Genomic DNA, 24,301 nt, shown 5'->3' with positions numbered 1-24,301 from the left:
TAACCCCAGGTTTGAAAAAAGTGGTACACTGCCATTTAGTGAATCTCTGACTCAGAAGAGAGGATTAAGGAAGGTTTCTCTGTGGAAACGATTACTGAGAAGAAGAGATCTAAGAATAAGCAAAATTACTTAGGTGAAGGAGGTTGTTCTTAATTTAGGGAAGACTATGTACAAAGATCCTGTGATGAGGGAAAATCCTGCCTACCTACCAGAAGACATGAGATAGGAGCAGCCAGACTACACTGAGGCTTGTAGGCCAAATAAAGAATCTTGACTTTTGGTGTAAGAGCAGTGGGAGGCCACTGAACGGTTTTTAGAAGAGAGAGAATGTTACCAGATTTACATTTTCTAAAAGTTCAAGCTGAAATGGGGAGAATGAACTCAGAGGAGGAAAGAACAGATGCAGGCAAAAGACTGGTTAGAAGTTAAGACTACTTAACTTCAGTAGTTAAGACTACTGAAGTAGTCCTGGCAAGATATGATGATATGTTAATCCAGAAACATAAAAGTGGAAATAAAGAGAAGTAGATGGATTAGAGATTTATTTAGGAGTATAGAAATGACAGAACTTAGTAACAGTTTCAATATGTGAAGTGAGAGAAGAGAACATTTCAAAGATGACTCAGGACTCTGGCTTGCACAATTAGATGAACCCTGAATTTTCAAAGAAAATCAAATTTTGTGGGAGAAAGGGAGAAGAAGTGAAATCACAGGTTCAGTTGGGGGTATGTTAAGTTTGAGATGGTTTTACCATGTGTAAATGGTGGTGAACTCACAGGAGAAGCCTGGATTCAAGACATAAATTTCTGAGTCATGTGAAAATACACAGTGAGTTGTGGGTAAAGATGAAATAATCATCTGGGGAGAGAAAAGATCTGGGGAGAAAAGGATGGAGGCATGAGGAATTCCAGCATCTAGTGGAAGAGGATGAACCTGAAAAGGAGACTGAGAAAGAATAATTCACTAAGAAAGGGAGAAAACTAGGAGAATGCTGTCATAGAAGTCAAAGGGGGAAGAAGTAAGTCCTAAATAGTGCTGAATAATGCTGAGAGGTGAAGTAAAAGACTTTTTAAAGAGTCTGTTGAGCTTAATAACATGACAATTATTACTGCTCCCAGAGTTTCAGTGGTACAATTAGAGGGAATGACAGTGGTTTGAATATAAATCACATTAGAGGGCGGAGGAATGAGTGGTATATACCATGGTGGTTAGAAATAGTCACCTTCCTGAAGAAGACTTTAATTTGAGAAAGGAAAATTTATATAGAGACTACAAAAAACAGACATAATGCCACTAATTAGTTTTACTGATCCTTTAAATGCCATAGAAATCCAGAAAAGGCAGGCTCAGGGTGACTGGGTTAGCTAGGGAAGTCGTCACAGAGCAGGAAAACCTTAAGCAGAGTATTTTTAAGTGCAAAATTGAATGACTGAAAAGTGCTCTACTGAGGGAAATTATGAGAGGAATATACAGTGTGTGTGTGTGCTGGGGGAGAGAGGTGGAAGTGGGATAGGGTGGAGTGAAAAAAAAAAAAAGCAAGAGATACAGACATATTCCTGTTTTTTGATGTAAGCTCAACACCAAACAGACAACCTGCAACTGGATAATCCACTCCCTAGTCACTCTCCCTTTTTCTGCTGCCAACCTGTGGGCCTATTCATTTCTCATAACTGATTATACCAGAGGCTTGGTAGGGAGAAGGGAAAATAAGTGTCATAAATCAACTATGTTGCTTACTGCATTTGGATAATGCTGGTGAAAGGTAGGGATGTATAAAGTCAGTGGCTAACGTGTAATTTTATATTTGTGACTTCTGAGGTAGTGTAATAAAGTAGAGAACACAGACTTCAGAGCCAGAGGAATCAGGTTTGAATAAGAACTCTATCACTTTCTATCCATGGAGCCTTAAGAAATGCAGTTGGTCTTTTTGCACCTCACTTTTCTATATGTAAAACTGGAAAAACAACGAGTTTCTTGGCAAGGTTGTTTTGTGATTTATGACTTAAGAGATGACATGATAGTATTTGCTTCATACTAATTGGTGGCTCCTACTGTTTTAGGAATGCTGTAATATGAGCAAAGACAGGAAAGACATTCAAACAGATAACCTTGTATACCTAAGATGAGGTAATTTTATTTATTAGGGGGTCCTGATCTACATTTTCCTACTGGTATTTATCTAAAAACAAGTGAAAAGTACAAGACAGCAAAGTTTACATTTGGGACCTTTTCTGAGATAAACATATTTGTCTCATAGATTTTTACAATTAATGATATTAAATAACTATTCAATACATATTTAAAGAGTAAAAAATATTCTTATTTTATGTTACTGCCAATTTTGTGAAGGAGAGAAGAGACAAAAAGGAAAGCACCAGAAATATAAAAGCCAACTGTAGTTGAGAGAAAAAGAACAGAGGACAAGAAGAGCTAAAGAAGACAGACAGACAGAGACAAGATAGGCAGAGAAGAGAGCCAGTCAGAAGAGGAACAACCAAGAGGAGAATGCACCCAGCCCTCTTCGACCCCTGCACAGCCCTCCCCTCACCACTTCTATTTGATAGTCAAAGTACTCTAAGCTGCCTGCTATGCCAAGCCAGCTCTTCTTTTGTCTGATAATGCCACTACCATCATCTCCCCCTACCGCATGTGGTCTCCTAATCAGTATTTAATTTGATAGAGACTGGGCATATTGCTATACACTGCTCTAGGGCTCTCAGTAATTTAAAAATACAAAACAAAATGCACCTACATTTGCATCTGTTTAACTGAGAAGGACACCCTATAACAGAAATGAGGGAGTGTGCTTACAGAACACTGGGATCTTCTTTGGAAACACATTTTTAGAGGTGCCTGTGAGGAACATTATCATTTTAAGAGATAAAGAGTGAATGATATAATTTAAGAAAATATGCCAAAGGATAAATTAAATTAAATCAAGGGGAAAACCTCAGACTCTGGGATGACTAACCCCGATTTATTTAGTGTGTTTACTTACTGTGTGCTGAGGGCCATCTTCATTATCCCTCATGTAGAACGGCTTGAGTACTAACGGATAATTAATGACAAAGACTGGTATGTCGCCACAGTGCTTCACCAGGTATTTTTCATGTTCAGTGTGTAGATCAGCACCCCACTGTAATGAGAAAAAAGAAATTACCAAAGGAGAAGACAGAGCTGAAATATATAATGCGGGACCTAAAAATAGCCTGTATCAGTGCCAAGGGCTTCTTTTCCCTGAGGATCAGGGATGTGTGGAACCGTCTGCTGAAGTTACACAGATAGAGAAACTAGAGAGAGATGTGTGAACAGAACATTCAAAAGCCTGGAAAGATGAAAGCTGGAACTAGTAGATAAACACTGTGCTTTTCTGTGCCCCAATGAGGGAGCAGCATTTAGCAGACAAATAGGAAGACACAGTATGCTTTCCACAGTGCAGAAAAGCTGATTCAGAATCATAATTTTTATTAATATTGGCCAGAGCTTCTTCTACAGTTACTGTTCCTAAGTCTCAGGAAATTAAATGATGAGAGATAATATTCCTAATACTGAGTCTATCTTTGGCTAGCTGGCTTCTCCCAGTGAATTTTTTTTTTTTTAATAGAAGAGTCAACTAATATATCAGGTGCTCTTTGATGAATATTTAATAACACTGTTCATCTATTTATTCAGCAAACACTAATGTGCCTATTAAATCCCAAGTACCATCTAGGTACTGGAAACAGTGGTAAGGAAAACAAAACCCCTAACTTCATGAAGCTTCTAGGGTAGAAGACAAATATTAAACTAAAAAATTATACAAAGAAATCAATTGATTATAAATATAATAAGCACAGGACACTCATAACTTAAGAGAAAATCTAACCTAACATCTAACATCTAACTTAAGAGAACATCTAACTGGGAATAGAACTGGTATAAGCAGTAGTTTGAAGACAAAGGTATTATATTCTTAACATTATCTTATAGTCCCCTTTGTCTGGCAGTATCTTAATTACAGGAAAGAAGCACTGGCAGAGAAATGAGGAGACCTGCCTCTAACATTATGTGCATGGTCACTAGATCATGCTGTCTTTCCAGACCGATATCCTTGCCAATAAAATAAAGGAGTTCTGGGAAAAAGCAAAAACATAAAACTCAAGTGTTCTTCAAAGTGGGTCACAAATTAGAAGCCTCCATAAAGTTCAAAGGAAAAAGAAACCTGTTTAATGTGTTGCGTAAACTTATTTGATCACATAACCTCTTTTGTCTGTGAGCTGAAACATCATTCAGAAAATACTTTGAGAAACACTGAACTAGTTGATTGCTACACTGATATTCTATTCTATATTCTACGATATTTCTAAGGAATTTCATCTTTAAACTTGGGAAACTTCTCTATAACTCCTTTTGTCACTGCTAATCCAAATGATATGATTCTACTTCAAAACAATTTTTCAGTCTATATATGTCAACAAGGTTGGGCAAACATCAAAAAAACCCAATGAAATACTGCATATTGCTAATAAGAGAAATAAGGTTATTTTAAAGGATTCTTAATGAAATCAGATAAATATGAGAAAGAAATTTTCATATATATATCCTACCTCTGGAGTGAAGGTGAAGTTCTGGGATGCCTGCTTTAAGATCTCCACTGCCTCAGTGTAAGAAATGCTGGAGAGAAAAAGGGTAAAATCAGAAAAAGGTCTATACAACGGGCTGTTGTTAATTAGTGCATCTGAAAACTGTAAAAGGCTTATTTTCACACTGTTTTTTCAGATCACACATGAGTATCAAATGATTGCTGGGTTATCAGGAATGATTATAAAAAATGATTATTGATAATCAGGAATTATGGCTGATTTAATCTTATGAGAGTCTGAGCAGTGTGAAGAGAAATGGCCATTCAATAATCACACTTGTAGTGTACACAAAGAAGCTAGTCACTCAAGAAAGTAAAGATTTTCTCTGAATTCATGTTATGCTAATGCATGAAAAGGTGTTAAATACTGAGACTGAAAGAGGAAAACTCTTTCCTGAGAGCTATCACTCATTCACCCAACATATACTGAGCATTTACCATGTTCTAGGCATCATTCCCGGCACTGGAGATCCAGTAAATAAACACAAAGACCCTGCCTTTATGGAGAGAGTGTGTGTGTGTGTAGAAAGATAAATAAACCAGAATAATAAAATGTCAGGGAGCTACTGGTGCTATGAAATAAACAAAGCAAGACAAAAAGAGGGTGTGTATGTATGTATAGAAAGATAATAAACAAAAATAATATAATTCCAGGGAGCTAATGGTGCTATGAAGATAAACAAAGCAAGGTAAAAAGGGGGTGTTTGGTGTACTATTTTAGATAAGATGGTCAAGAAAGGCCTTGCTGAATTGGTGACATTTGAACAGAATCCTGAATGAAGTAAGGAAATGAGCCATATAAATACCTAAGGGAAGTATTCCAGGCAAAGCGAACAGTGAGTACAAAAACCTGCAGTGAGGAACAGTTTGGCTTATTCAAGGAACAAAACAAAACAAAAAAGCCAATGTGACTACAGCATATTGAATAAGGGGAAGAATGCCAGGAATTAGATGGGAAAGGTAATGAGAGGTCAAATCCTATGAACTATTTCAGACCATGGTAAGGGATTCATAATATATTCTAGTATTGGAAGATTGTTCAGGAAAAATACCACTGGTTACCTCAGTAAGAAAGCACCATGCCTAAAGCAAGCCAAACTAAAAATTTAACAGTTTGAATAGGTGATATATGCATATGGTTAAAAAAATCAAGATGAATAAAACAGTATACATCTTCATTCCACCCCTTTCACATAGCCACTTAGTTCCTCTCCTCATAAACAATCATTGTTACTGGTTTCCTGTGTACTCTTCCAGAGGGCTTAATGCATCTCTAAACAAATACTAATACTCAATCTCCCCTTTTTATAGATGGCAGCTGCAGCGTAATGCTATAGCATGTGCATCATACACACTCTTTTAAATCGTTTCTTGCTCAATATATCTTGCAGATATTTACACATTAGTATATGAAGAACTTCCCTGGTGGCTCAGACAGTAAAGTGTCTGTCTACAATGCGGGAGACCCATGTGCAATCCCTGGGTTGCGAAGATCCCCTGGAGAAGGAAATGGCAATCCACTCCAGTACTACTGCCTGGAAAATCTCATGGACAGAGAAGCCTGGTAGGCTACAGTTCATGGGGTTGCGAAGAGTCGGACACGACTGAGCGACTTCACTTTTACTTTCACCATATGAAGAACTTTACCTTTTGAACTATTACATAACATTCCACTATATGGATATATCCTAATCAGTCAAACCAGTCACCTACCAATGGGTATTTCAGCTGGTTCCAATCTTTTGTTACGGCAAATCATGACCACATATATCTAATTTATGCTTCCCAGACAGCTCAGTTGGTAAAGAATCCGTTTGCAATGCAGGAGACCCTGGTTTGATTCCTGGGTTGGGCAGATGCCCTAGAGAAGGGATAGGCTACCCACTCCAGTATTTTCAGCTGGTAAAGAATCAATCTGCAATGTGGGAGACCTGGGTTCAATCCCTGGGTTGCAAAGATCCCCTGGAGAAGGGAGAGGCTGCCCACTCCAGTATTCTGGCCCGGAGAATTCCAAGGACTATATAGTCCATGGGATCACAAAAGAGTTGGACACGACTGAGCGACTTTCACTTCACTTCACATGCTCACACAAATTTTGAACATGGGAAAAACAGAATTGTTGGCTTCTAGAGTACTTGCATCTTGGAGTTTTTATAGTTTTGAAAGACACTGCCAAAGATATCATCCATTCCCCCTTTATAGGGTTACACCAATTTATGCCCACTAGTAGTATATGAAGGTGTTTCTCTATTTCCTCTCCAACAGTATTTTGCATGATTAAAAACAAAAATCTACAAGCTTTCTGAAGACCTTTGAGCTAAAAAAATATCTTACCCAACCCAAACTTATTCTCTGAAGCAAAAACAAAGTTCAAATTTATAATAACTAACTGGAAAGAGCTGTGTCATAAAGTACAAATAGACTTCCCGAAGCTATGTTTTGAGTGATAGGTTTTTTAAGATGGAAATTCTATTCAAAAGAAAATCTAGTATTAAATAACACATAATTTCTAAGTTAGAATGGTGCTGGTGTTGATAGTAGTAATGCTTTTTAAATGAGCATTTTATAGGAGGGAAATTGAAGTGTAGAGAGGTTCAGTAATTTGCCAAAAATCACTCATGTAAGTAAGAAGTAAAGCTTGATGTGCTGACTCCAGAGTCTAAGCTTTTAACTCCTGAGATAACGCCTAAACCACTTGCAGTTTCATATGTTCTATCGAAACGAAACATAAGGGGCCCTGGGTTCTCCCTCTGACTCTACCACTTACTAGCTATGTAAATCACTTCATCTCAATGAAGGTTTTATAAAATGTCATCTTTATTTAAAAAAAAATCTAAAAATACAAATATTAAAAAATTAAGTATTTACACATAAAATAAGGACACAGGGCTATACTGTCTTAAGCTTTTTTCTACTTAGATATTCTACTGTTCTGTTCCATCAATTACTTGATATGATCTATTCATTATACTGAGAAATATAAGAGCAGTCAAAAAGGGAAGCACTAGAATCTTGTACCATTGATATATTACAGGTACAATATCAAGAAAAAAAAGACTCTTCGTGTTTAAATAGCTCTCCTTATTCTAAATGTTCTATGATACTCTGCCTATACCTTAAGTTGAGGCAGAACTTTCAAGTTCAAGTTAGAGTTCTGACACTGGATATCCTTGATGGCCTTCAGCAATTCTCTCTACTTTTTCTTGGTTACGCACGCGTTCGTGCTTAGTTGTGTCTGACTCTGTGTGACCCCATGGACTTCAGCCCTCCAGGCTCCTTGGTATGTACAGGGAATAATATTTCTTCTCCTTTCCAGAAACTATTTCCAAAGTGCTATGAACTCTGAGAATCATGAACTCTGAGAATATTCCCTCTGGTTGTTCCCCCTCTTTGTTTCTAGCTGCTGGGACCTCTCTTATATGCTAATGAAGCCAACAGTGCATTTCAGAGGAGTTCATAATATTTTAACTAACGTCTTTAGATGTTTTGTAGGAGGGTTTTCAAGTTATTGAGTTTTTGACATACTGCTTAAGCAGCATTTGGTCATTTCAACAAAATTACTCAAGTTATCACTTTTGTGATGAGAAAACTGAAGTTTAACTACTCAGAGTTGTTGTGAAGATAATGAACTTCAGTATATGTAAAGTTTATCACTGTCTGATACATAGTAAATATTCAATAAATGGTGGATATTTTCCCTCCATCTAAGATCTTACTCATTAGATAGGAGCTGGATAACTTCTCTTAAGATCTGCCTGATTCTGTTTCCAGCACAGATTCCTCAAGATGCCCAATTTATTTCTTTCCTTATCTACTTAATTAAAAATTTTATCAATACACTTATGTCCAGAACTCTCCTGTACACTCCAGATCTGGACACTCAAACTGCCTACCTGACATCTACAAACGGACATCTGAATGGATCTCAATCATAATGTGACACCTCACGGGAATGAGCCTGTTACCACCCCATCTCTCTCTGCAACCTGGCTGCTACTCCTTCCTCTGTCTCCATTTCCATAGCTATGTAAGTCAAAGGCTTTCAAGTCACTCTCTTTCTCTCTCACTCTCAGCAACTCCTGTTTGCTCTATCTTTAAAACCTATCCTGACTAGGACCGTTTCTCTCCCCCTCCACTGTCACCATCCTGGTCTGTTGATGGCTTTATGTGTCAAGTTGGCTGGGCTGCAGTATCCAGATATTTGGTCAAATATTCAGGATATTTCTGAGAAGGTGTTTTTGGGATGAAGTTAACATTTAAATCAGTGGATCCTGACTAAAGAAGATACCCTCTCTAATAACATCTAGTTTGAAGGCCTTACTAGAGCAAAGAATGGCCTCCTCCAAGAAGGAAGGAATCTGCCAGCAGGCTGCTTTTGACTTGCTCTTCGCTGAGTCTCCAGCCTTCAGATTTTGAATTTGCCTAGTCTCTACAAATACATGAACTAATTCCTTAAGATGTTCTTCTCCCACTTACCCATATAGCTAGTGCTCTTACTTTACTTTCTCGAGATCTTTACTCAAAAATCATCTCAGTGGGATCCTCCCCACCATGCTATCTACTATTTCTATCTCCTCATTCTTCCTATGTCATATCTTCTATCTCTTTTTTTGGTTTCTCCCCCCTAAGTATTACTCATTTTCACAGATTATATGTTTCACATTTTTATCTTGTTTCTTGGCTATTATTATCTCCACCAGGAATGTAAGCTCAGTGAAGGCATGGAGTTTTATCTACTTTGTTCATTGCTTTAAAAGCAGTTTTTAGATGCTAGAACAATGCCTGGCATATAGTAAATATTCAATATACATTTAAGTAAAGAAAAAGTCTCCAAAGCCTTCACTTTTACTTCACTGTCCTTTGCTTCTCTACCACAGGGCTCTTGACTCTTCCCTCATTTGCTCTTCCCACATTTGCTGCCTTGTTATTGGTTCAGGGTCAACAATTCATCACTTTTAACTTGTAGTCTGCAGGTCTAGGTTGCTACCTGATTCTCAGCTTGGTCCAGTGTGCCAAGTTTTTCTTATTTCCCTCCTCAAGGATAGGTTGGATTCTTTATTTTCTTAGAACAGAAACCTGCTAAGTTTAAGATGGCAAGAGAAAAATGATACTAACTACTTTGAGAGACAATCTTTTATTCTTCAGAGTATCAACCTTGCTTCCTTGATACACTGTAAATACCCTGAATACAAAGTTTTTAAAAATTTGTTTTAATTGGAGGATAATTACTTTATAATATCGCGATGGTTTTTGCCAAACATCAACACGAATCGGCCATAAGTATCCGTGTGTCCCCCCCAATCCTGAATCCCCTTCCCTATCCTATCCCTCTAGGTTGTCCAGAGCACCAGCTTTGGGTGCCTGGCTTCATGCACCAAACTCACACTGGTCATCTAATTTACATACGGTAATGCTGAATACTAAGTTTTATGTAAATTGTTTGTATTAGATATAAGAAGTTATTTGCTGTTTTTCCCATATCAAGTATGTGTTTAATAATAAACTGTGAAAAGAACAGCCTATCTGATTAATATGACTGGTTGACTAAACAACCAGTCCAATATCAAATGCTATATAATGGGATTACAGTGAAAATGAAGCAATAATGTATGTGCAGTATTTACAATATGGATTTTTAGGTTTTAAAAAATTGGCTTAAAAACAGTTCAGAATATATTTTCAGATTTTAGGCAGCAAAAGCAAAGAAAAAGAAAGAAGATTGAAATAGAGAAAAACGGAGAGGCAAACATTACATGTATCTTAAAAGCATATTTTTTAATCAAGCTAGATTTTGATTACTAAAGCATTAGTCTGAATTGCAGTAATACGGCTAATAATTACCATGTTCATTTATCTTGCTAAGATTTATTCATTTATTTATTAATTCAACATTGATTGTCAACTATGAACCAGACACAAGAACTATAACTATCATTAAAATACAAGTGTCCCTTGAGTCTAGGGAGTATGATAAGCAGATAAACAAAAAATTTAATACATAATAAATTATGATAAATATGATGATAAATTATGAATAAAGTTCAGAGAAAGTATAATATCTACTTACATTAGAAAGTTGTTTTTTAGCATATGTTCTAATCTGTCCTTCGTAAAAAAACAGAAAAAAAGAAAATTTAGTAAATGCAATTAGAGTCATTGCATGTAATTAACATAGTCAGAGGGCTTTATCCACAAAACTAATTACCTTTTGGCCAGGAGCTAAGAATTTGTGACAGAGTTCAACATCTTTAGGACAATTTGAGAGAACTGTCATTGCTGTAGTCTTGAAGAGGCTCTCCATAACCTAAGAGAAATGATACAGAATTGTATGACATGTTAAGTTTCATGAAAAAACCAGTTTAGGGCTCTGCAGGGACTATTCTCCAGGTTTTAGCAACTCTAAAGCCAACTCATGCGAAGAGTTGACTCATTGGAAAGGACTCTGATGCTGGGAGGGATTGGGGGCAGGAGGAGAAGGGGACGAGAGAGGATAAGATGGCTGGATGGCATCACTGACTCGATGGACGTGAGTCTGAGTGAACTCCGGGAGTTGGTGATGGACAGGGAGGCCTGGAGTGCTGCGATTCATGGGGTCGCAAAGAGTTGGACACGACTGAGCAACTGAACTGAACTGAACTGAAAGCCATTAGGCCTCTTACTTTCTGAATATACTGCAGCAAGCTAATTCAGTTTCTAGACTGATTAAAAGAAACATCACAACTTATTCTCAGAGTAGGAGGGGAAAAAAGAAAGAAAGAAAGAAAATGTCTGAAGTTTTTGTTAACAGTTTCAAAAGTAGTAATGAAGTGAGCTGTCAAATGAACAACTAAAACAAATTGATGCCTCAATTTCAGTCTACTTGCTTGTAGAATCAGAGCAATAACAGTACCTGTTTTACAGGACTGCTGTGAGAATTAAATGAGATAATACATGCAGAAGACTTAGCTCAGTGCCCAGTTCAGAGGAGCACACAACCAGCATCAGTTGTTGTGAAGAGTGGAACATTCTGAAAAGTGCTTCATTGAGTCACTGATAAATGAAAGTAAACTTTAAGATTATAGAAGCAATGAGATCTAGCTTCATCCAAATACATACATTTTTGCTTTGCTAAGGTATAAAGTAAAAATAATACAGATCAAATATGACACAAATCAGTATATAAGATTTCATTCTACCAGGGGTGTCTGTAAGTCTCTCAGGGGAAAAATTTGTTCTTAGAAGAAAAAAGTGACTGGAATGGAAAATATTTCTAAAATATTTTTAATCCAAACTAAAATTCTTCTTTTGAAGTCAATGAGATCATACTGTGGTTTCCAAATGTGTCCCCATAAAGAAATACATATTAAGTCCAGGTTGCCTCACCAGACAGTTGTCTCCCTTTCCTCTGTGAATCACCAGACACTCTATCAATGTTGCAAATACAGTGGGGCTATATAAGTGTCTGAGTAATTTAATCAATCAGCTACAGGAAAGAATTTAATTATCAAATAACAACTAGTTAGATTTATGTACGTATATAAAATATTTGGGGCTTCCCTGGTGGCTCAGTTGGTAAAGAATTCACCTGCAATGTGGGAGACCTGGGTTTGGTCCCTAGGTTGGGAAGATCCCCTGGAGGAGGGCATAGCAACCTATTCCAGTAATCTTTCCTGGAGAATCCCCATGAACAGAGGAGTCTGGCTGGCTACAGTCCATGGGGTTGCAAAGAGTCGAACATGACTGAGCAACTAAACAATACACATAAAATATTTTATACTTCTCTTTATATTATTTTATATTATACATGTATTTTATAGAAAAGTAAGGAATAACTTGATGAAAGAAGAGCAAAAGGAGGCTAAAGATGTTTTACTTTGAGGCTATATCATCTTCAATCCAGCAGAGAGATAAAGAACTTACTAAGTAACTAAATGATTTATGAAGGGTTATATCTCTCAATTACTGAAAAAAGCCAATGTATTTTGGGAGGAAAAAACATATAAATTGGAGAGTATGCTTACACTATTGAGAGACAAAATACACCTATTTGCAAGATAAAGACTTTGCCACTAGGCTGGTAAAACAGTATCTTTGATGAGCAGTATATTTCCCTTTGAAGAAGAAAACACTGGCTCTTCTAACATTGACTTTCAGACTATGTTTTATGAATATATTAAAGAAAACAAGAACTTAACTGAAGAGTTAACATAATCCTCAGAGGTTTTAAAAACTATATTATTCAATAGCACTGAAATATCAATAGTACTATTTAAGTGTTTATACTTCATAAGAGGAAAATATCCCTTGTTACAATACTGATTTAAGAGACTGCTCTTCATCAAGATAATAATTTCCACAGAATTCAATTTATCAAAGGGAGAAAATTAAAAGAAGCAGAAGATTACTTTGGGAAGAACATATTTTTTTTTCTTTTATCTTTTGGAAAAGGTTTATATTTCAATTAATCAAACTATTCAACAGTGTATATGCCCGGAGTATCACTCAGTAAAGTAGCAAATAATTAAGAATCAGTTACAGAATACATAATTATAGAGCAAAGATTATAATGTTTAATTAATTCTAACATAACCATGTCTATTGTCTTTATGAACTTTCCCTCTGGTTTTATGTTGGGGCAGTGAAGAAGCAGGAGGTAAAAGGTGTGCTTCCATTCTCTACAATACTCTCATCGCTTGAGCCAAAGAATAATAAAGAACTGGGTGGTGAGCTAAAACTAAAAGGTGATTAAGGAATTTTACTGACTCCATGAGGCTCATATTCTGAATCCCTAAATCTGGAAAGGTGTTACTCAACAGTGTTACTATTAACATTTTTGGCCAGACAATTGTTTGTTAGGGGGGAAGAGGCTGTGCACTGTCAATGTTCAACAGCATCCTTAGCCTTTACCCACAAGATGCCAGTAGCAACCAGTCTTCCCTATTCCTCCACCCACTCCCTGGTGTCTCTGGGGAACACTGCTCTACAGAAATCAAAGAGAGACAGTAAAGGAGTATATGTAATATGTATATGTGGGGTGTGGCCAGAACACCCGCTCAGGACCAAGATCTTCATCTGCTGGGAATATTAACTGCTGATGTTTCATAGTTGGGTCCTTCTTCAGCAACTGCCCAGACCAAGAGTGCTGTCTTACCCACCCAAAGTTACAACTTGTCCCAGGTTATCTTGTGTCCAATGACTGGCTAACATCGGGAGGCACTTGCTTTCCCATGGGACAACCATGAAGGGCAATTCTAGCTTCCAAGGTCCTCACAGAATTGGCAAAGGCCTCTTTGTGTAAACACAAAGTGTCTGAGGCAAAGGCCTCAAAGTGTAAATACATCACACTTCAACTTTTCCTTCTGTTCAGTAGTGCTGTCTTCCTTTCCTTTCCAGATATTTCTCTAGAGAGCATTCCCCAGTACTAGCTACACACAAATCTCTGCTTTAGAGTTTATTTACTAGGAAATGCAACTTAGGATAATAAAATTGTGACTCTATTCTGTTAAGAGGAAAAGGTAGTATTTCTGTTTTAAGTGGCATTGGGTCATTTACTGGGTGAGTAAGAGTAGAAATGCAGGTCAGGAAGCAACAGTTAGAGCTGGACATGGAACAATGGACTGGTTCCAAATTGGTAAAGGAGTACGTCAAGGCTGTATATTGTCACCCTGCTTATTTAACTTATATGCAGAGTACATCATGAGAAATGCTGGGCTGGAAGAAGCACAAGCTGGAATCAGATTGCCGGGAGAAATATCAATAACCTCAGATATGCAGATGACACCACCCTTATGGCAGAAAGTGAAGAGGAACTCAAAAGCCTCTTGATGAAAGTGAAAGTGGAGAGTGAAAAAGTTGGGTTAAAGCTCAACATTCAGAAAACAAAGATCATGGCACCTGGTCCCATCACTTCATGGGAAATAGATGGAGAAACAGTAGAAACAGTGTCAGACTTTATTTTTGGGGGCTCCAAAATCACTGCAGATGGTGACTGCAGCCATGAAATTAAAAGACGCTTACTCCTTGGAAGAAAAGTTATGACCAACCTAGATAGCATATTCAAAAGCAGAGACATTACTTTGCCAAAAAAGGTTCGTCTAGTCAAGGCTATGGTTTTTCCAGTGGTCATGTATGGATGTGAGAGTTGGACTGTGAAGAAAGCTGAGCGCCGAAGAATTGATGCTTTTGAACTGTGGTGTTGGAGAAGACTCTTGAGAATCCAAGGGACTCTGCAAGGAAATCTAACCAGTCCATTCTGAAGGAGATCAGCCCTGGGTGTTCTTTGGAAGGAATGATGCTAAAGCTGAAACTCCAGTATTTTGGCCACCTCATGTGAAGAGTTGACTCATTGGAAAAGACTCTGATGCCGGGAAGGATTGGGGGCAGAAGGAGAAAGGGACAACAGAGGATGAGATGGCTGGATGGCATCACTGACTCGATGGACATGAGTCTGAGTGAACTCTGGGAGTTGGTGATGGACAGGGAGGACTGGTGTGCTGCAATTCATGGGGTAACAAAGAGTCGGACACGACTGAGTGACTGAACTGAACTGAACTGAAGAGGAGAAATGAATAGAAGAATTGATACAAATTTCTAAAATAAACATATTGTAATTAGAAAATCAAACTAAGATATTAACCAAAATGGTAATGGAGAGAGAATTCATAGTAACAGTTAACAAATTTGGGTACTTACTAAGTATCAGGAACTATCCTAAGTGCCTTATAATATTATCTGCCTAATCCTATGCTGCGATTCATGGGGTTGCAAAGAGTCGGACACAACTGAGCGACTGATCTGATCTGATCTGATCTGAATCCTATGAACTACCCCATGAAGTAGGTATTATTATTCCCATTTTCTGGATGAAGAAATTGAGGCTCAGAGAAATTAAGTCCCATGTGTAAGGTCACACAGTCAGTAAGTGACGGAGCTAAGAATCAAATCCTGGCCCATCCAACTCCAGAGCTATGTTCTCTCTATTGATTATGGCCACAGCCTCCTGAAAAGTCTCCCATCCCTGTTTTTATCTCCTCCTAAATCATTCTTCATCATGCTGCTAGACAGGTATTTCTAAACTGTAACTCTGACCATGGCCTTTCCTCACTAGGAACTCTCTCTCCTTATCTTTTGTATTAAGTTCAAATCCCTCAGCATGGCATTTAAATACAAACTCTATCATGATCTGACTCTTGACCATCTCTCCAGCTTCATTCCTGTTCCAGAGTTCTGGCAGCTCCTGTGGATGCTTTCTCATATTATAGCTACAGGCATGTTTCTCTAACTATAAAGATGCTTTGTTTATTTGCTTAGCAAATACCAAAAGCTACTATTTACTAAGCCTGCTTTATGCAGACCCCATACTTAGTGCTTTACACTATATACAGTCTCTCATTTGTTGTTGTTGTTTTACTTGGTGACTACTAAGTTGTGTGTGACTCTTTGCGACCCCATGGACTATAGCCCACCAGACTTCTCCTCCATGGGATTTTCCAGGCAAGAATACCGGAGTGGGTTGCCATTTCCTTCTCCAGGAGATCTTCCTGACCAAGGGATGGAACCCACATCTCCTTTATTGGCAGACAGATTCTTTACTACTGAGCCACCACTGAAGCCCACTCTTTCATTTACTTCTCACAGTAAACTAATAAAATAGCTACTATTTTTCTCATTTTACAGGGCGGAAGCTAAAGATCACTATGGTTAGGTAACATAGCAAAGTTAATGGCAGCGTTTGGACATGAACTGAAATTGGTATGATTCCTGTAGTTTAAACTATTACACTAACAGCATTCAGTAGATGTTTATTAAATTAAGTAGTTCTCTATCTTCTTCATTCTGTGAACACCTGTAAGGCACAAATGTCCGAGGTAAAAATGTATACAGAAGCATTTTAATGTCACAGATGTCTGATATTTAGAAACTATTTTAAAACTTGAGTACCTACCTGCATGAGATCTTGAAGGCTCTCCAGAAAAGAAATCTCTGCTTCTACCATATAGAACTCTGCCAGGTGCCTCCGGCTCTGAGAATTCTCTGCTCGGAATGTTGGACCAAAGGTAAACACTTGAGTAAAAGCTCTGCAATTCAAGATTAACAGTATAAAAATAGGATTTATATGATTAATTCTAAGTTTTAAAAAATTCAGTGAATGCTTAAGGAAAAAAAAGTTTTGTGCCTCTGTCTCATCCACAAATCCACACATATTAGCTGTTATATTTCTTTAATGGGTGATAATAATAGTTTCATTAAAAATGTTACATTTATAGAAACCATTTTATCCCAAAGGAATTTGCAAATGTTTTACAAACCCTACAGCTTACTAAATATAGACTTATAACCACTTCTGGGTGCACTCCACTGCAGCTGCCTTAAACAGCAGACAAGTACATTTCACAGCAGTTGAGAACAAAGTCAAAGACAAATACCATAGCCCAAGAAGCCACACAGAGAATCTAGATAGCAACAGTTAAAATCAGAATTTCATGTGGATGAGGTGAGTCAAGCATTTTCTAAATATGTGAAAAAGGAATATCAGATATGCGTGGCAACTTGCCTTGTTAGGCTTACTCAAGTCCTTTACGCCCACTCAAGAGTTTTATTCAGTGTTGAATGACCCCTGACATTTGAGGGGTGGGGTGGATTTTGAAGAACTGTCTATTTTAACTGTGGTTTTCAAGAACCACTATAGCTCAACAACATACATGGAAAAAAATTATTTTTTTTATGTCCTGCAGCGAAGTAGTCATGATACCTTCATTCTGTAATATTTATAGTGCCCTTCATATATGAAAAAGGTTAACAACTGGGACTAGATCAAGCATGTATGAACAAATGAGTATTTCATGAGGCCATGTAATCTTTGAATTGTAAAGTTTGGCTGGAGCAAAACAAGAGATTTGGGGCTCCTTAGCTGTTATCCTGAACACTCTTCATTTGTCTGTCATCAGTCAGATAACATTAAGATCAGAAAATAGTACAGAAAACAAATGGGTTATAGATATCAGGGTTTTTGTTTTGTTCTTTAAGTAAAAATACTCTAGAAAATTAAACAGTAAAACAATAATACTGGAAATTATGAGATTTATTTTTTCTTTCAAAGGTCATTTCAGCTAAGGCCTAGTTGGTAAGAAGCTTAGGAATTTATGTTTTGGTTCTACAGTTACCTTCCCAAGACCACAATCATTTAACCTCTGTGAATCCTAGTTTCTCACGGAAAAACAAACAGTAAAAACTCAAAATTACTACAGTAACCTCTCCCAAGATTCAGATCCAGACTTGCCTACTAGAATGTTTCTGAAAACACTGACCCTACTTTGTCCAAAATGAAAACTGTTCCCCAAAACAAGAGAAAAATAAAATAGTGAACAATCCTGGTTTTCCTTTCACATTTTCCCCAGTTCTATTAATCTCAGTTAACCCACCTCATCACCCAAACCAGATCCCCATCTCCCTCACTGCTCACACGTTTCCTGTCACATAATTTCAACTGTTCACACCTAGGAAAACTCTTGCAAATCTAGAGACTATCCCTTCCCCCTCCCCAAATGCTTGTTTATTTGCTTGGCTGTGCCGGGTCTCAGCTGTAGCACATGGGATCTTCAATCGGATCTTTGTTGTGGCATGCAGGGGCTTTTAGTTGCAGCATGTGGGATCTAGTTTCCTGACAAGGGATCGAACCCGGCCCCCCCCAGCACTGGCAGCATGGAGTCCCAGCCACTAGACCACCAGGGTAGTCCCTCGAGACTCTTATTTCCACAGATGCCATCTTAGTGTCATCTCTTGTGTCTGGCTCCTGCCTTTCTTTCACCAGTCCCAAGTTTTCAAATTCAAATCTGACTATATATCAGCCCTAATTTAAAAACCTTCAACGGCTGCCCCCTGCTCAACGGTTAAAATTCAAACTCCTAACTTGGACCGGACCTTCCTTGCCAAAGCCTTTCCTCCAACACACTGAGGACACTCTCCTTACATGCCCTGCATGCCTTAAGGCCTTTTCACTGGCTATCTTCTGTCTGTAGTGCCCATCCCCTGTTCCTCCCTCTCTAATGGCAAATCTCCATCCTTCAAGAATTGACTTAAATGTCACTTTTTCTTACCATATGTCCCCAACTTTATTGTTTCCTCCTTTATATGACTAACATTTTGTTTATGTATTTATTATATAAAATGTATCACTTAGAAATATAATTATGCATTTTGTATCCTTTCCCCTCAAGAAACTGTGAAATATCCTAGAGCAGGAATAATGTTTTATTCATTTTTGCATCTCCAGTGTCTATGATAAAACAGGTGCTCTAGTTGAATGAATGAGCAATGATGATGATGACAGGCCTCCTCAGCTGTGAACTGGAAAAGCACAACATTCTCACAAACAGTAACATTACAAATAATGCACAGGAAAATACTTAGATGTATTTTACCATGGCTGTCACACAATAACTAAAATGGATCAGAAAATGTAGGTCTGTCCCAACAATAAATTAAAAAATTACAGGGCCATGAGTTTCCAATATTGCTTATGCAATCTCTCGCAAGGCTGGCAACAGTATATCTAAATAAATAAAGTGACATTTTTTCTGACACTGTATCACAAGAAATTGCATATACAGATGTGCACTAATGACAAAGGATATTCTACTGAGATTTTCCAGGGCATAAAAAGAAACTCCATGGTACAGCATAAATTTACTTTGAAGGCTCTAAGACTTCTAAGAGATGGACAGCTATCCTGAAATACAAGGAAGGCCAATGGGATTGCTGTTCAGAAGTGACACATTATATATCAAGGTACTAGATACAGAGAAAACAGTGATTTCTGAAAGTACTACAGATTCAAGTCACAAGGGCATCTGCTTCTCACATGGACAGGGAACTCTAAGATGAGCAGTGTTAGTGATTTTTAACAATGGTTAACGATTTTCTCTCGCAATAAATATAGCGGTGCTTCCGAGGTGGCTCAGTGGTAAAGAATCCACGTGCCAATGCAGGAGACGCGGGTTCCATCCCTGGGTCAGGAAGATCCCCTGGAGAAGGAAATGGCAAACCACTCTAGTATTCTTGCCTGAAGAATCCCATGGACAGAAGAGATTCTTGTGCTACATGACTCTCGCAAAACAGTCAGACACAACTTAGCAACTAAAAAACATAAAATATAGAAGAAGATCGGGGATTTTTATTTTGGTAAGGATCAGATTCTAATTGTGGTGCCCAAAAGTTAAGAATTTCTCTAATAGAGTAAGTAAAAATCAATGGTCATGGTGCTTCCTCTGAATTACCAGAAAGATAAAATGAGCTGGAATGCATGCTGAAAATTTCCCTAATTTTGCATCTAGTCTTTAAGCAGATAAATGTTTAAATAATTCAGTAAAGATCACCCTATGTAAGCATCCAGTGTTTTTTTAAAATTAATTTATTTTTTAACTGAAAGATAATTGGTTTACAGAATTTTGTTGTTTTCTGTCAAACGCATGGGAGTGACAGTGGTCACTGTTAGCAAGTGCTCCTTGTGGACCAACCATTCGTTGTGAGAACCGTATAGTTAACTCCTTTATCATTAACTAAATATATATATTGTTACTTCTATTTTCCAGGCAAAGAAACTGAAGTTCAGAGAGGTTAGGAAACTTCCCCCAAAGTCATCGAGTCATAGCCTAATTAGTGGTGGAGGCCAGATTCAAATCTAGATCTGACTCTTAATGATCATAGCCTTAATTATGATATTAAATTAATGATGCTCATAGCCAAACATGTACAAACCCAGGAAACAGGAGAGAAAAGTTTGTAATATGTGCCTGCCCCTGATCCCCTTTCTCAAAGATAGCTAGGGTGAGTGGTTTGGTTTATTGTGAATAGCTTATTTATGTGTTAAAATCTTAGCTCTCTAAAATAGGTTGCCCTCATGCAAATAATGAGAAGATAAATTTTAATCAGTATTTTGTAACTTTCAGCAGGTCATTCAGCCTTTCTGGTCTTCAAATTCTTACATGAGTGGGAGATAGGGGCAATTTGGCATTCTCTAGTATCTTTTACAATAATTTTGTTTCTAGGTCCCTGTGAAATTGCTACGTTTTAAATTTATGCTGATTTCCTTTTTTTTTCTCTACCTTCCACACACATGCAAGTGGTTTGCAGCAAGGCTTGGCCCAAGCAATAGTTAAAATAAGATCTGAGAACAAGGCCATTTCTAAAATAAGATACAAAACCAGGTGAAAGGCCAGTACTGCTGTGAGAAGAAACTAGCAGAAAAAACACTCAGCACTAAGAATCATTCTTGTGCCAAATTATGGAGAGAGGAAAGCTATATAAGGAAAGTCCATGAGCTTGGAGTTGATATTTAAGATAACAAAAGTACATTGAATACACATCAACTAAGATAGCTACAAAAACAGCTTTTTAAAAATAAAAAGTAAAGTTACCAAAAATAGATTCTACAAAGGTTATTTTCTCCCTTGTGTGGAATTTTATGAAGCCCTAAATTGGCAAGTGGATTATTATAAGACAGTCACTGATTGCTTGGCCATTTATTCCTCTGGCCCTAAAATTTAAGAGCTAATCTTTTCAAAGAAAAGAGGAATTTCTGTTGTTTTTAGCTGAGAAGAACTCATCTCTTAGCATAAAAGGGATCAGCAACTTTCCCTAAGGCCACCCTCAAACCTTCTATCACTTCTCAACTTCATTCAGGAAATGTTCATTGAACTCAAGTGAACTCAAAGACAGCTTTAAACAGGCTTTTAAAACAATCTTTCTCAAGTGGTATTACCATCATCCAGAAAACAATCAACTATTTTGCTACTGCTTTGTATCCATTGGGTTAGCAATTCTGTGACATATTTGTCATTCACTGCTTCTACATGCCTAACAGAGTGGACACCAGGCACCTCCTTTTCAGCTTTCCCCTTTCCTCTATCTTGCAATAATACACTTGGTGGAAGGGTTTATAAAGAGATGGAGCTCTCACCACTTCATTAATTCTTATCAAGACATCCTAGCAAGGAGGCACTCTAAAATCTAAAAATGTCTTTATCATTATTGCTAAACATTTCTGCAAAATTAATTTTATTATGTCCTGTTGTAATTGTTTACTCATTAAGTTGTGTCTGACTCTTGGGACCCCATGGACTGTAACCCACCAGGCTCCTCTGTCCATGGGATTTACTAAGCAAGAATACTGGAGTGGGTTGCTATTTCCTTCTCTAGGGGATCTTTCCAACCCAAGTATCAAATACATATCGCCTGTATTGGTAGGCGGGTTCTCTACCACTGAACTACTAATATGTCCTAAGTATCTGATTTAGAACTGAATTTGAAGTCCAAGAAAATTTAATCTTAATTGTAGGATGAGAGTCAAAGTTTGATAGAGCCTGACAACAGACTTGCTAAAGGGAATGAAGAGTTGCCTCCTCTGATGAGCATGTGAACTGGGGGAGGGACATTCAGCAAAGGGAATACAAATCACACAGGTCCTGAGGTAGGAGACAGCCTGACATCTTTAAAGACAGAAGTAGGCCAGCAGCAAGATGAATGGTAAGAGATGAGGTCAAAGAGGTAGGAAGAGATCAGGATCAGAACACAGAGGGTGGTCCTTGTAAGCCACTGTAAAGAGAGTCTGGATTTTATTTACTACTCCTTGAAATATCTAACATTGTATTTTTCTGTTTTTCTGACCTCCATCTCTGCCTCCTTCTACATTCTACACTAGCTGTTCAACAAACACTGCTAACTCACTTCAGTTGTGTCTGACTCTGCGCGACCCCGTAGACAGCAGCCCACCAGGCTCCCCGGTCTCTGGGATTCTCCAGGCAAGAACACTGGAGTGGGTTGCCATTTCCTTCCCCAATGCATGAAAGAGAAAAGTGAAGGTGAAGTCGCTCAGTCGTGTCCGACTCTCAGCGACTCCATGGACCGCAGCCTTCCAGGCTCCTCCGTCCATGGGATTTTCCAGGCAAGAGTACTAGCACTCTTCAAACTTAGTCCGAGAACCTCTTCTTTTCCCCCTGTATACATTTTCCCTAAATGACCTCACCTCAGTCATTTAATTAATTTTCAATTAATTACTTGTTGGCACACACAATTCACCAATTTGTATCTCTGGCCCAGACTTCTCTAAGCTCTAGAAGCACACATTCAGCTCTACTCAATCTTTCACTTGTCTCAAATAGAACTCATGCCTTCCTGACCCCTCACACTGGCTTCAGTCTTCTTCCAAGTTTCTAGGTCTATCCTCCCATTAGATACACCATGTACTACTATTCACAGAGTCTTTCAAATTTTTTTAAAAATGACATATATGGATGTGACTATTTGCTTAATGTCCATCTTTTTCACTAGACTGTAAATTTCATGAGTGACCTTATCCATTTTTTGATTCATTACAATATAACCAGTTCTTAACCCAGTGCACAACACACAGCAGATAATCAAAACTTGTCAAATAACTCATTTTCTATAAAATACGCTGATGCCCATAGTCTGAATCTTTGAAACAGCACTGGGATGGGGGTGAGGACAGAGGAGCAAGAAGAGGAAGACATTAAACAGAATATCAATTACTAAGCAAAAAATTCTGCTATGCCCTGAAATAATTTTTCATAGAAGGCACTAGGAGATAAAAGAATCAGTTTTTTGAAAAGACTCCCCACATGTTAGTTTTCGTTCTATAGGTAACAAGTACACTTTTGAAAAATACCATATCAGAAGAACTTCTCTAATTAGCAAAGATTTTACTTTTTGAGAAACTAAAATATAACCACACGAAAAAAAATTTCCCTAAGTCTTTTTCTATGTAAATGGAGAAGCACTTGACGTTCTGGCTTTTGCCGGAGTGGATACCAACAAGTTAAAACAATTATTGTCATTTCATCATTCCTGCAATGATGGACTTTTCAGAGGATGGACTATATTTAGAAATAGCATGTTTCTCCAGGATCAAATTTTGCTATTTTTTTTTTTTGCCACTTAATTTTTTAAATTGAAGGATAATTGCTTTACAGAATTTTGTTGTTTTCTGTCAAATATCAACAAGAATCAGCCATAGGTACACCCATATCCCCTCCCTCCTGAACCTCCTTCCCTATCCTGAGTCATACAGCAAATCCCCACTGGCTATCTGTTTTACACATGGTCATGTAAGTTTCCATGTGACTCTCTCCATATATCCCACCCTCTCCCTCCTCCCTTCCCCCCAGGTCCAAAGGTCTGTTCTCTCCATTGCTGCCCTGCAAATAAATTCATCAATACCATCTTTCTAGGTTCCATATATATGTGTCAGTATACAAAATCTATATTTCTCAGCATTTCTGATTACTTCACTTTGTATAATAGGCTCTAGGTTTGTCCATCTCATTAGAAATGACTCAAATACATTCCTTTTTATAGCTGAGCAATATTCCATTGTATATATGTACTACAGCTTCTTTATCCATTCATCTGTTGATGGACATCTAGGCTGCTTCCATGTTCTAGCTATTGTAAATAGTGCTGTAATTGACACTGGGGTACATGAGTCTTTTTCAATTTTGGTTTCCTCAGGGTATATGCCTTGGGGTAGCATTTCTGGGTCATATGATGGTTTTATTCCTAGTTTTTAAAGGAATCTCCATATCATCTTTCATAGTGGCTGTATCAATTTGCATTCCCGCCAGCAATGCAAGAGGATTCCCTTTTTCTCCACACTGTATCCAGCATTTATTGTTTGTGGACTTT

The 24,301-nt window shown here is 37.8% G+C and overlaps 1 protein-coding gene across 5 annotated transcripts in view; it reads right to left on the bottom strand.

Annotated features, from left to right (window-relative positions):
* The window catches only part of NARS2 (asparaginyl-tRNA synthetase 2, mitochondrial), a 135,086-nt gene that overhangs the window by 11,957 nt on the left and 98,828 nt on the right, over positions 1–24,301 (bottom strand). For 3 of the 5 annotated variants that reach the window (XM_061407679.1, XM_061407678.1, XM_061407680.1), the window contains 5 exons: positions 16,545–16,677; positions 10,827–10,925; positions 10,689–10,726; positions 4,587–4,653; positions 2,999–3,136 (listed from right to left, as the gene is read on the bottom strand). In XM_061407679.1, coding sequence (XP_061263663.1) covers positions 2,999–3,136; positions 4,587–4,653; positions 10,689–10,726; positions 10,827–10,925; positions 16,545–16,677 — 475 coding nt within the window. Of the gene's footprint in view, positions 1–2,998; positions 3,137–4,586; positions 4,654–10,688; positions 10,727–10,826; positions 10,926–16,544; positions 16,678–24,301 lie in introns of those variants that run through there. The other 2 variants (XR_009734676.1, XM_061407681.1) reach the window with 2 other exon arrangements.

Source organism: Bos javanicus, chromosome 29 (genome assembly GCF_032452875.1).
Source record: "Bos javanicus breed banteng chromosome 29, ARS-OSU_banteng_1.0, whole genome shotgun sequence".
NCBI lineage: Eukaryota > Metazoa > Chordata > Mammalia > Artiodactyla > Bovidae > Bos > Bos javanicus.
Note: the sequence above shows the minus strand (reverse complement) of the source record. Positions and strands in the feature narration are given on the sequence as shown.